The following is a 12,822-nucleotide window of genomic DNA, read 5'->3' on the forward strand; positions in this document are numbered from 1 at the left end:
AAGTCGAGGTGGTGTTGCTCAATTGACGACACACTATCACCGAGCGGGCCCGCATAGGATCCCCCTAAAGGGACGTCCAGATGGATATTTTTGCACTGACAAGCGACGGGCCGAGTGATGCAGTTGCACGACCCGTCTCGGATACAGCGAGCACTCGGGCATTTGTGTTGAGAACGAACCTCGGGGGCTGTCGGACCCAGTGCCACCTGAAAGACGGCAGCGTGCATTGGATGGACGCTGTGCAGTTATCTCGGTCCTGGCCCTGGTCGGCGATTCGGGGTAGCATTATCCTTCCCAACCCAAGGGGCGATATTCCTGATGGCAGACGTGATGGAAGATCCTTACTGTGTAAGTTGACACCAGTTAGTCGGGTTCGCCTCATTTTGGGGAGATGTGAGGTCAGGTACCAGTTATATAGCAACTTCAGGGAAGGATTGACTGAGTGATGGAGAAGCTCACATAGCGGGACAGCGTAGGTAGCGAGCCTGATCGGCCACCAGGGCGCCACAGAAGTCAATTCGCCTGAGCCTTGAGCAACAGTGCGGAGCAGGGGGGGAGGTTTGTAAGGCTGCTCATTGGCAAGCTGCAAGTTTGGTGCTCATTAGGGTCTGTTGGCCCAACCACCAAAGCACAAAATGCACCAATTGTGAGAGCAAACTTGGGCAACTCCAGGATGGAGGTGACGAGGGTCCCACTCTTGTCGAGCCCAAGGCTGCGTCTGCTGTTCAAAGCATGCCAAATGGATGTTTGTCTTTCTGTAACCCGGCGATGCACATCCGATCCAGAGACTTCAGCGAGCACAAATTGCAGTTCCAATGAGAACAGGTCCGTGAGCGGACAATAGCACCCCCCCTGGCGCACGGTTCGTAATCTCCGACCGAGAGGCACTCAGCACGGATGAGGCAAGGCGGTCGAACCCCATCGCTGTCCCTGGGGGTTCAGGGGAATGGCTATATCCGAAAATCAGACATTGCTCCAGTCAATCCCCAACACCTTGTCCCCCGAAACAAACATGAGGCTTACCTAGTGCCAGCTCTGCCGCTGTCTCCATCACACGACCCAGGCATCCCGATGTGCAGTTAGTTGTGCAGGTGTGGCTTCCTTTGCCTCAAAAAGCAACCCTGCTTTGTTGGTGTCTGTTGTTGGCTGGGGGTGGAAGTGTGCAAAGTGACAAGTGACAGGACTGAGAAGGGGAGAGAAGAAGAACCGCAGCAAACGAACGCATTCCTGTATGCTCTCCCACGCTTACTACCCTACATCTCCCTCCCACACCCATTTATTTTTCTTGTCTGTTTCTCTCTAATAGTGCAGACAGCCGGTATTCGTTCGTGATTCCCTCCCACGTTTCTCAGAATCAAGGCAAGGGATTTGTCCATTCGCCTGGGCAACCCACGTCTGCCACCCCAACGCTCCCAACACTATTCGTTCACCCGCGCATTGTCATACTGAGGACGCCCTTTCCCAGACTCGCACAGTGAGGCGCCAGAATCCAACATTGCTGGCTCTGTCCCACTCCCTCCACCTCTCCCACCCCCCTTCCAGTCACTCGAGCGTTGCCCGCCCCTGCCAGACTCCAGCTTGCACAATCAAACTTGTCGAAACCATGCGCCAATGGCAGTAAAGAGTCGAGAGTCCGGGGCACGAGCTTCGCATGAAGAAGGATCCAGAGGAATGCGACGAAGACGGCGTCGGTAACAAGATGGCCGGAGACAAACAAGATGCTCGGGGAGCCTCGGAACGGGTCAGAAACATCCAGAAATATCAAGCTGCAACCGCCAAAGACGACGTGGCCGCGCCGTCCTCGCTGTCGTCCACACCCTCCTCCGCCGAACCCAAGATGCCTGGGCGTGCTGAGTGCGGTTCGCCCAAATGGGACATCAAGACCGAAGAACGGCATGACGAGCCTCGATCTACAGACTCGTCCTTGGACGAGCCCTCAGAGACTCGGACGGAGGCTTCCCAGGAGACCGAACCTTTGTCCTGCCAAGAGTTGCGATCCTCTCCGTGCGAACACTCGTGCTTCGGCGACCATGATGCTGAAGACTCGATCGCCATTCCTCCTTGCATCAGCGAAGCTGAAGTGGACGCTCTTGTCGGAGCCTCTCCTCATCCGCCTGTGACAAAGGAAACATTGGAAGAGCTCGAACTGGTTTACATACAGTCGAACATCAACCTGCGCATTGATATCAACTTCGACCATGATCTCCATTTCACCCCCATTTCTGGGGAGAAGGGAGAGCTCAAGAAGAAGCATGCGAGAAGATACTGGGATGGGCTAGAGGCTGAGTTGAAGATAGTCTACCAACATGAGCCCCTGGGCTCGTGTACTGAGTGTGATTGGAAGCGCTCTTCGAGCTCCGGGAAGCCGGTGCTTTTCAAGCGAAGGCTGCCTCTCTTGTTTCGGAAGCTGAAAGAGTTGCTTGTGATTCTAATCCCGGACAGGGACCAGTACCAGATCAGTCAGTATCTTGACGTCCCTCTGCTTCTGCAAGAGGTGTCTCATGGCCTGCTAGACATTGTCCGCTTGGCTCAATGGCTGGATGGGCTCCTCACGAGCCATTGTGCCCCAATGAGAGACGTCTATGCACATGAGATGGCTGAACAAATAGGACAAGGTGCAGAGACGGGGGACCTGCACGCTCTCGTCATTGGTATTGAAAAGCTGTTTCAGTTTCTGGAAGCAATGAAACTGGATGTCGCTAATCACCAGATCAGAAGTTTCCGGTACCTCTTGATCGATGACACTGTCACGTTCCAGCAAGATTATTTCAAGTCGCGCATCAGGCAGGGTGAGCTTCAGACCGAAGAGTCTCGAGCATGGTACTGTGATGCCCTTGAGAAGCACCGACAGTGTCAGCTTGATAGCAAAAAAGCAAGCATACCTCCGACCGCTGCCTTGGTGCATGGGATACTCGAACTCTGCCTTTGCCATGATCTGGAGCTTCCCGCAACTCTGGCGTACGATCACAAGCGCCTCAAAGAGATCCGGATGGACTTTCAAGACACGATACATCTCGACATCTGTCTATCAGTCTTTGATCAGGTACTTCGAGAGTTACTGGGTCACCATCCAACCTCTACCTGGCAGGGTGTCATGGAGGTCCGCGTATCGGAGATGCACATGCTCCTGCGGAACAGAATCATGGATCTCACCGACGGCGATCTCGAGGGAACTCCTATGCAGGAAATCTGGATGCGACATGCCAGCGCCGTGGCTCTTGAGCTGGCTCGTGCTGCGATCCTCATGTGGCCCGGCTCCACGTTTGCCATACCCGATGCCATGGTCATCAAGACGACTGCAAGATTGGTCGCCCAGTTTGAGGCCGAACATCGAAACCAGCATCACGCAAGGGCAGTCTTACGTGTACTCGAAGGATCGACGAACGATCAGATGAGCAAATTCCAGAACATGACCATATTGGCCATCTCGCAAGCGCAGAAGCAGTGGCAACAAGACCGAGCCTCGAGGCAACAATGGCGCTCTCTCCCCGAAATTGAAGATATTGCAAGAAGAGTTGCACATATTGCGACGGTGCATTGGCGGGTTTGGGCGGACCTTGTTTATCTGGAGTCTTCAGACGGACACGGGGATTTCGTTAAGGAGAATGACAGTGTTTCTGAGCAAGGGGATCAGGATATCATCACGGGCAGTCCGATGGCCCATGTACAACAACAACAACAACAACAACAACAACAACATTGTTTTGAAGAGGAGGAGGAGGAGGAGCAAGAAGGCGAAGAGGAAGAGGAAGATACCCCTTTTCATTCCACGTGATCTCTTCAGGCGTTGGTGCGTTCACAGGATATTCTGGTCAGGATTGAAAGAGGGTTCCAGGATCTGTAGCTTCCTCAAGGCTACGAAGGGCATGGCTTTCAACTAGGACATTGAGGGGGCAAGTCGGACGGAAAAGTTGACTGTTTGGCGAGCTATACAACTAATGTGTTTGGGTTTCGGGTCAATCGTTTACTTCGGAATTCTTTTCACCTACATCATAGCCTCCTTTTTTTCTTGGAGAAGACCCTACCTACTCTGCATCTCACTTCTCTCCCCACCTAGAAAGGAAAGCAAGCAGCTTCGGCGAAAAGGCCGCCGCCGGCCAGTCGGTCGGGCGAGTAGGCGCCGGGGTACGCTGTGTGCCTGTGCGGGCGAGTGAGCACCTGCAAGTTAGCATTCCATTGCGCTTCATTGCTCCATTTGTTGGAGGACCTTTGGTCTCCACCTCCTGGCTGGCGGGCATCTATCCCATCCAGACGATTTGCTAGAACTCTCCCCTCATTGTCCTTTGTTTTTGGCTTGTCGCCTTGGGCATTAGGTATGATGGTGACCCATCCCTCCTCCGCTCGGCTGTGACACAGAGTCCCAAGAAGAAGCTTTCCCCAATAACCGACGGTTGCCGACGAAGGGAGAGGTAGAAGTAGGACCGGTGGATATGTATGGATGGTGGAGGAGGAGGAGGAGAAGGGCAGAAGTACCCGCCGTATCAATCAATCAATCAAGCAATACCCAAATCCATCAGACGCTTGTTTCGGGTCGAAAGAGCTCTTCCAATTCGCAAACAAAACGAATTCAATCCCAGCTTGCCCGCTCAAATCGGCTCTGTTGACCGACCACGCCCGCCCGTGTCAAAGGGTGTCAGATGTTTTGATCAATCCTGCTGCTTGTTATTTTCTCTCTTTATCTTTCCTCTCCTTGCCTTTTAGGTCTGCTCTTCTTTCGCTGTTGGCGACTAGTTCCGTCTTTTGCTCCTCGTCGTGTTCACGTCTATAAGATTGATATATGTCACATATATTATATCACGGTCATACCCTACTATAGACGCTCGGACTAACTACTTCACACTCCTTGACGAGAGGAGAAAGAGTTGTTGGAGAACGGGAGACCCCCTTTTCTGCGGCCCGTGGGAAAATATCAGCCACGGGGCAACAAGATTGACGAACCAGAAGATTGATCCCGAATAAGGGGAGCTTCTAGACATGAGTTGCCCAAAGGAGGACGAGCAGCAGCAGCAGTCTTGTGGGTCGTGTGATGGACACCATCATGCTGGCGGCTCCGTGCCGGACATGGAAGACTACAAACTTGAACTCGAAAGCCTCCGCAAACGGACCCAGGAACTCGAGCTGAAGCTGTCCAAAGCTGGAGGGAGCACCGCGGCCCGAAAGCTGCGGTCTGGGAATTGGTTCAACTGTCCCGAAAACCCGGAGATGATGGCCCTGTATACGGACCGCTTCCTCAATTACGGCTTGACGACATCGGAACTAAACACTGGCAAACCCATCATTGGCATCGCTCAGTCCGGGAGCGACATCGCCCCCTGTAACCGACACCATCTCGAACTAGCCAAACGAGTCCGAGAAGGCATTCGCTCTGCCGGTGGCATCGCATTCGAGTTTCCCACGCACCCGATCCAGGAATCGGTGAGACGGCCTACAGCGACGTTGGATCGCAATTTGCTGTATCTAGGACTTGTCGAGATCCTGCATGCGTATCCCCTGGACGGCGTGGTGCTTTTGACTGGCTGTGACAAGACGACCCCGGCAATGCTCATGGCCGCCGCTACTGTCAACATCCCCGCCATCTGTCTCAATGTCGGTCCCATGCTGAACGGTCGCCTTCAGGGCTCGCAAGACAGAATTGGCTCGGGGACGATTTTGTGGAAGGCTCGGGACCTGCATGCTGCAGGGAAGATTGACGATGACATGATGGTGGAGATGATCGCAGCTGGAACGCCCTCAGCAGGCCATTGTAACACCATGGGCACGGCATCAACCATGAATGCCCTGGCTGAGGCACTCGGCATGGCTCTACCAGGCTCTTCAGCCATTCCAGCCCCGTATCGGGAGCGTGCCCAATGTGCGTATAGGACTGGTAGGCAGATTGTGGAGATGGTACACGCTGATCGGAAGCCAAGCGACATCATGACGAGGGAAGCATTTGAAAACGCCATTGTCGTGAACAGCGCTATCGGAGGGAGCACCAACGCGCCCATCCATCTGAATGCTGTGGCAAAACATATCGGTGTCCCCCTTGATTTGAATGACTGGGATAGGATTGGACTTGACATCCCTTTACTGGTGAACGTGCAACCTGCCGGCGAGATGTTGTGCGAGGAGTACTATAAAGCTGGCGGGCTTCAAGCAGTCATGGCCGAACTTTTGGATCAAGGTAAACTCCAGCCAACAGCGCTGACTTGTAACGGCAAGACCGTAAAGGAGAATGTGGACGGCAAGCACTCTTGGGACAAACAGACCATCAAGCCGTACCTTGAACCGCTGAAACAGCGGGCAGGCTTCCTTCACATGACAGGGAATCTGTTTGATTCCGCCATCATGAAGACCTCTGTGATCTCCGACGATTTTCGGCGCGAGTTCTTGGAAGATCCCAAGGATCCCAATGCATTTGAGTGTAAGGCTGTGGTTTTCGATGGACGAGAGGATTTCATCAACCGCATCGACGATCCCAAGACCCCGGTCGATAAGAGGACGATTTTGGTGATGCGTGGCGCTGGACCACTTGGATATCGTAAGTACTCCTTGCCCTCTGTTCGACAAGATCAAGTCAATTCCCAGGGTCCTTTGCCGCTCCGTAGCCTGTATGCGAGCCAGAGACTTTGGCCTCGGGTTGTCTCGAATACCGATGCTAATTTTTCATTCCAGCCGGTGCGGCGGAGGTAGTCAACATGCATGCTCCAGGCCACGTCTTGAAACAAGGAGTCAGCTCGTTGCCATGTATTGGGGATGGAAGACAGTCTGGCACGTCAGGTTCGCCGTCAATTCTGAACGCCAGTCCTGAAGCCGCCGCAGGCGGTAACCTGGCACTACTTAGGGATGGAGATGTCTTGAGGGTCGACTTGAACAAGCGACTTGTCCAGATCTTGATATCTGAGGATGAGTTGAAGAAGCGACGGCAGGACTTGGAGGCGAAGGGGGGATATTCGATTCCAGAGTCTCAGACGCCCTGGCAGGATATCTTTCGCCGCGAGACTGGACAGCTCAATGAAGGGATGATCCTGCGGAATGCTCCTAAGTTTCAGCGCGTGGCGCAGAAATGGCCGGCTCCTCTACATAACCACTGACAAGCTGGATGCTGGCTGATTCGTTAGAAGGTGGCTAGGTCGTGTACCAGGCCACTCCCAATATCTCCTCCACCACACCGCTGGGACTAAGGCGAGAACAGGCGCCGTCGACTTTGGCTTGACATGTTATACTGTTCGCGCGGTATCGTGCAAAATAAGTTCGCATAGACCTGTCCCGGTACGGATCACCAGTTCTCCCAGATAACGTCCGGCAGCACTGTTCTCATAACCACCCAGTGACCCAACGCACTTTCTGCTTGCCATTTCTCGAGCTCCTTTGTCTGTCCACTTTTGAGAACGCCGCCTTCAGTGTCGAATTCGCTCGGGTCGATTTCATGCTTTGGTATCAAAAACTCTCGCCGAGCACCACTTCCCAGAAAATCTTGGGCCACGGGTCTTCGAAATGTAATCGGCCCTTTCTTCTTCCTGCAGAAGAACACCATGTTCGTGAAGTCGACCTGTTTGGCTCCAGGCGCAGGTGCCTCATCTTCCCGGAAAACGCGACAGGAAGGGAATACTGACACAATCGTCCTATAAATGAGAGAGGATGCAGGCATGGCGAGATCCCCTGCGTAATTGATGGCTATGACTCCATCTGGCTTCAAAAGCATATGCAACCCCGAGAGGAATTCCGTGGTGAAGAGTTCCACGGGTTCTGCTCCACCAGTGAAAACATCGTGGATGATGTAGTCATACGAGTCTGCCTCGGTCGAGTTCGCAGTAGTGACCGCGTGGACGGCATCCCCGATATAATAGCTATGGTTATGGGGAAAGTTGAAGTACTTGATCGCGAATTCGTGAACGACCGGATCAAGTTCCATGACGGTGGTATTCACCCCATGGTGGATCAAGGCAGATGGCGCAGTTCCAATTCCTAGCCCGATGTTCAGAGCGGTCTTATGTGGGCTCGTAGAGGTGCCCTCAACAAGACGGACTGCTTCAAGCATCACGAAGATGGAATAGATCGGTTCCGCGACCTTCCTCGGGGCTCTGTTTGGGGGCGGCATTTTCCATTCTCCGCCGAGGAGGCTGTGATCGCACCTCATGACGCGAAAACCTCGCTGGTTGTCCTCCAACACCGAAATATAGCCTGTAATGGACTCTTTTCGTTCCAGTAAAGTATAGTCGTAGAGAGCCAACGTGTTGTTGAGCACCTGCGTGGTTCGTAAAAGCGTGCAATGAGGATTTGCCACCATCGTAAAAGCAACTGCTGGAAGTGAGGGCCACAAGATGTTGTTCTGTAGAACCATCCCATATAGCGAAGCAACGACCAGCTGCATTCCAATCCGTGAAGTGAGGAAGCCATGCCCGAGGTGTGACGAGACAAACCCCTTGCAGGCTCTGTGGAGGACGGAGAAGAGCACGAACAATCCCATCGACGGCACAGCCTCTCCTAACGAGGAATCAGAACGGCTGGGGCTGAAGGTCTCGTCGAAGTCCTCGATCGCAAAGTAAGTGGACAACAACACAAGAGGATAACATGTCAAGAGCTCCGTGATCAGAGGACCCAAGGGGTTACCGAAAGTCGAACTGAATCGGAAGAGGAAGAATTGGATGCTGGGAATCCAGAAGCAGAAAGGAGTGATGAAGCGTGAGAGCCAGGCTGGAAGATAACCCCGAAGGGCAAAGGCGACCATGAAGGAGACAGTGAGGCCATATTGATGGTACAGGGCAGCTGGTATGTCTCCATAGACAGGCGATAGGTTTAACTGGGAGATGGGTGCATAGAGGGCGGCCAAAAGGACCAGTTGTAGAGCCCTTCGCACCCTTGTATCGAGCAATACTGCCATTAAGGATTTGGGATGCTTGACCGTCGAAATCGCCGCCGTGTCCGTCTGTGGTGGTGGAGGCATCGTAGGTTTGGGACAGGGCGTCGTGCTCTGTGTCTTAACATTGTTGGGCGGTCTTGCTCTCCTGGTCATAGCTGCTCCTATCAGCAGGATACCTGAGGCAAGGAAGAGATACTCTTCAGCTCAGAGAATATGAGATCAGGGGTTGACTGCACAGCTCGGGTGATGCCACTGGTGAGCAAGGAAGGGATGGTGAAAGTGAAGCTACGCAACATCAACATTCGCCGCTTTACTTGATTCGCTACACACCAACAACACCTTCAGACCACCAGTGTGTCCCCTTTTCCCGTCTCTCAGCCTTCTGCATGCACCGGGACTAAAACCCCATCAACAACTAAGCTGCCACAAGAAACAATGGGTTTGACCACCCTTGCAACGCCGGTTCCCTAGATCCAACACACGGAAATGTAACCCGCCGTCAAGTCGCACGCGCAAGAACATACAACCAACCCGTTGCGCAGATCCCGGGTATCAAAGCACCAAAAAAGCACGACCTCCTTCATATCAACCATGTTTTGATCAGCCAACAAGCACTTCAGGCAGGAACATCCTACCGCGAAGAAATGTACCTGAAACCCACATCCCATGCCGCCACTAGAAATACCCATGGACCGTTCCCCCGAAAACCGTCCCTGTCATCTCGTCGTGCAGCTCGTTCGAAATCGTCGGATTTTGTCCCCCGTCCCACATTCCCCCACTACATGTAATTAGGTATCGACAGCGTCCGGTCGCTGAGCATGATCAAGTCCATCTCCCATTAGGCCAACACGACCAGGCCCATAGCTGCGTCCGCCGGATCGCTGCTGAGAAGCCAGTCTCTCTTGTTGAACTTCCTGGCCTCTTTCTCCGCTTCAACGTCGACATCGAGCCCAAGGTCAATCCCGCTGTCGTCATGATTGCCGGTTGCGCGGTGCTTGACTGGACTGCTAAGGCCTGTGTGGAAGCTAGGCAGATCTAAAGGGCCGCCACGTCGTAATTCGTCCAGTTCTGCGTCGGTTTCATCGTCATCGATCTGCTGGCCCGCTTGCTGCTCGACACTGACTGCTGGAAGTGTAGGTGAGCCGGGACCCATTTCCACCTTCACCAACTTACGCGAGTCAGGTTCTGCTGGAGCGTTGGCGTCTGCATCAACATCCTGGACTGCCCTCTTTCTTTTAGTGCCACGAAAAAGTACGTCCGGATGAGTTTTGGTTTCCTCGCGCTTCTCTTGCTCCCTCTCGTCTGCAAGCTTCTGAATTTGTGAGTTCAGTAGCAGTCCTTCCATCTGCGTCATCCAGTCGAGCATTTGCGTGGTGAATGACTCAACGAACCACCATGATTGATAGCTGTGAGCACCACCTTGTCCCATTTGCGTCATGACACTCCTCCATAATCTTGTGTGCCAGTTGATCATGCATTGAGGGTGATGGCCGTCGAAAAGCTGGGGCAATCGCTCCAGCCAATTGATCCACCGCTCAAGCAAAGGAGTAGAGGCATCGCTGGATTCTGGGAGTAGTATGCCGTCGCAGGAGTCGGCATGGTCATTAATAAAGGTTGCGTATGCGCTAGCCGTGTCGTCCTCCGCTGCATGGACCAATGCATCGTCAATTGGATCGACAAGTGGTCTCATGTCGTGCTTCAGCATGCCCAGCATCTTCTCGAGACTTTCGGGCGGTGGCATGCTATCCTCGAGCAGGCGATCAGGATCGACAATGGACATCAGATCGAGCCACATCTGAGTTCTCTGTTGCGGATCCTCAAGCATTCGACTCAGTTGCAACGTCGCTGCATTGGCGCCCTTGAGCTTCTTCAGCACATGAACAAACCTGGCTGCAGGTACAATCTTCGCGACGATCACGTGAACAGGGCATTTTTCTTCGAAGGCCGTGATCAGGTGGTCGACCAGTTTCGATCCGATGCGATCGAACACGTTCCACACAACCTCGGGCACATTTTGTATTGCTAAGGGAGCGATGAATCGGACAATCTGTTTGTACATGCGCATATCGCATTCCTGGATCCAAGGAGCCAAACAGGGCATCGAAAACAATTTGGAGACCGGAACAGTCATCTTCCCATTGAAAGCGGAGTGATGGTTGAAAAACGGCTTCTCCTTGCATTTGCGGAAGGCGTCAATCACATCGATACAGTATGACCGATAGAGATGAAACAAGGCCTTGGCGATAGATGCGTCGTAATTTTCTCCCTCGAGGTAAGGTTGAATATCGGGAAAGTCGATAGGCGTATCTTGCGACGAAGGAGACGGCTGAGAAAGTGAATTGAGGGTTGGCATTCCCAGGTAAGTCGCCATGCTAGCAGGGAGATGTCCACGTATCGAAGGAAGCGACAAGACGACATTCATAGGCATGGACTTGACGGGGAAGCGGATGGTCGGCGTGTTGATATACCTGCAATCTAGCCGCTCCATTTGAGGCTCTACAGGCGTTGTCGTCTTATTCCCCGGCACGTCGGCTTCCTTGGATAAGAACGCAGCACTTGGAGCAGGAAAGTCGGCTGTCTCCATAGTTGCCCGGGACATAGGTCGGTCGAGGGGAGGAGTCACGTTGGATTTGAATAATTTGTTTGCTTCCTGGACCGATCCGTGCCTTTCATGCTGGCTGCCGCTCGATGTTCCAGGTCTTTCAGGGACAAGAGAATATTGTCGGTCGTCGTCATCCATGATTAGCGATAGATCCACGTAGTGATATTTCGATTCGCCCCGAACTCCTAATCTTCTTGTCTGAACATTGGGAAAGATGATGCGGACCAGTTTCCCGAATGATGCTGGATTTAGCGTTGGAACTCGCTCGTTACCACAGCGCTCGGTGTATCTCGTAAACACACGGTCACGACGTACGGAGTTGGAGGAACGCTGACAGTTTTCTTGAAGCCTACAACCATGAGCACGGAGCGCAGACTTCCTTAAATGAGAACTTACCAAAGCATAGCAAAGACTTGTTTTGCTTTCTCAGATTTTCCTCCGGCGCCTTCATTCTTTTGGACTTCCACAGCGACCTCTTTGAGACTTTTGCCTTGATACTGTGCTAGTAGTCGCCGCAGTTCTTGGTCGTTAGCCACGCTGGAAGCAGTACCCTTTCTTCTTTTGGCGCCACCATTTTCATTGTTTGAATCTTCGGGCGCAGGTGAGCCTTCGAACTGTTCAGAATGATGGCGCATGTGATGCATATGTTGAGGAGCGACAGCATATGGCAGTCCGTGAGGATACTGCATAGGATAGTGTTGGATCTCCTGGAACGCTTGTTGAGACATGGGACGCATCTCATGTGGTGGCAATCCCGTGTTGGGGTCAATCGGTTGTTGATGATGATGCGGAGGCATATTGTGTTGGTAATGCATGAGCATTTCTTCAGGGTTAGGACCATACACCCCAGCAGCTGGGTGGGCGCCATGTTGCATGAAGAAAGTGTTTTGGTCTAAGGGCATGGTCGGCTCGTCCGGATGATGATGATGATGATGTTGATGTTGTTGTTGTTGATGCTGGGGGTGCTGTTGTTGCGCAGTTGGTTGGAAAGCGCTCCCCACGCCGATGGACTGGAGGCTGGTCGTCGAGCCTCTGGATTTTGGACGTTGTGTCTCTCTATTATTTGCATTATTTGGATGTGTAGGATCGTACTGGTCTGGAGCCTCCTCCTTGAGGTGGGTTGGCGACTGCGCCATGCCGAACTGTGCGCAAATTAGCTCGACGTCACGATAAAAACAAACAAATCATCATACATATCCTGGTCGCAAACTTTGAACCGTCAACGGGATGAAGATGCTTTATTGATCGCTATAGATACGATGAGAAAGAACCTCGCGTGGTAATTCGGCCGATCACAACATTGCATTCGGGTATCGATGTTTTCGCGGATCAGGTCTGCTGCGGAAGGTCGCGGACGTGTATCTCGACTGAGACCAAT

General features: G+C 52.9%; 4 protein-coding genes across 4 annotated transcripts; 2 read left to right on the forward strand and 2 right to left on the reverse strand.

Annotated features, from left to right (window-relative positions):
* Positions 1 to 1,651: 1,651 nt before the first annotated feature.
* AYL99_08920 (hypothetical protein) lies at positions 1,652 to 3,775 on the forward strand (the record flags this gene model as incomplete). The annotated part of the gene is made up of 1 exon (XM_018840428.1): positions 1,652 to 3,775. The coding sequence occupies one exon, from the start codon at positions 1,652 to 1,654 to the stop codon at positions 3,773 to 3,775; it is 2,124 nt and encodes a 707-aa protein (XP_018690175.1).
* A 1,199-nt stretch (positions 3,776 to 4,974) lies between these two features.
* Positions 4,975 to 7,073, forward strand: AYL99_08921 (dihydroxy-acid dehydratase; the record flags this gene model as incomplete). Its single annotated transcript, XM_018840429.1, has 2 exons — positions 4,975 to 6,520; positions 6,655 to 7,073. 2 exons carry the CDS (start codon positions 4,975 to 4,977, stop codon positions 7,071 to 7,073), a joined length of 1,965 nt encoding a protein of 654 aa, XP_018690176.1.
* Positions 7,074 to 7,258: 185 nt separating this feature from the next.
* Positions 7,259 to 8,926, reverse strand: AYL99_08922 (hypothetical protein; the record flags this gene model as incomplete). The annotated part of the gene is made up of 1 exon (XM_018840430.1): positions 7,259 to 8,926. One exon carries the CDS (start codon positions 8,924 to 8,926, stop codon positions 7,259 to 7,261), a length of 1,668 nt encoding a protein of 555 aa, XP_018690177.1.
* Positions 8,927 to 9,680: 754 nt separating this feature from the next.
* Positions 9,681 to 12,580, reverse strand: AYL99_08923 (hypothetical protein; the record flags this gene model as incomplete). Its single annotated transcript, XM_018840431.1, has 2 exons — positions 9,681 to 11,793; positions 11,841 to 12,580. The coding sequence occupies 2 exons, from the start codon at positions 12,578 to 12,580 to the stop codon at positions 9,681 to 9,683; spliced, it is 2,853 nt and encodes a 950-aa protein (XP_018690178.1).
* Positions 12,581 to 12,822: the final 242 nt, after the last annotated feature.

This window comes from Fonsecaea erecta, assembly GCF_001651985.1.
Source record: "Fonsecaea erecta strain CBS 125763 chromosome Unknown Scaff8, whole genome shotgun sequence".
NCBI classification, from domain to species: Eukaryota; Fungi; Ascomycota; class Eurotiomycetes; order Chaetothyriales; family Herpotrichiellaceae; genus Fonsecaea; species Fonsecaea erecta.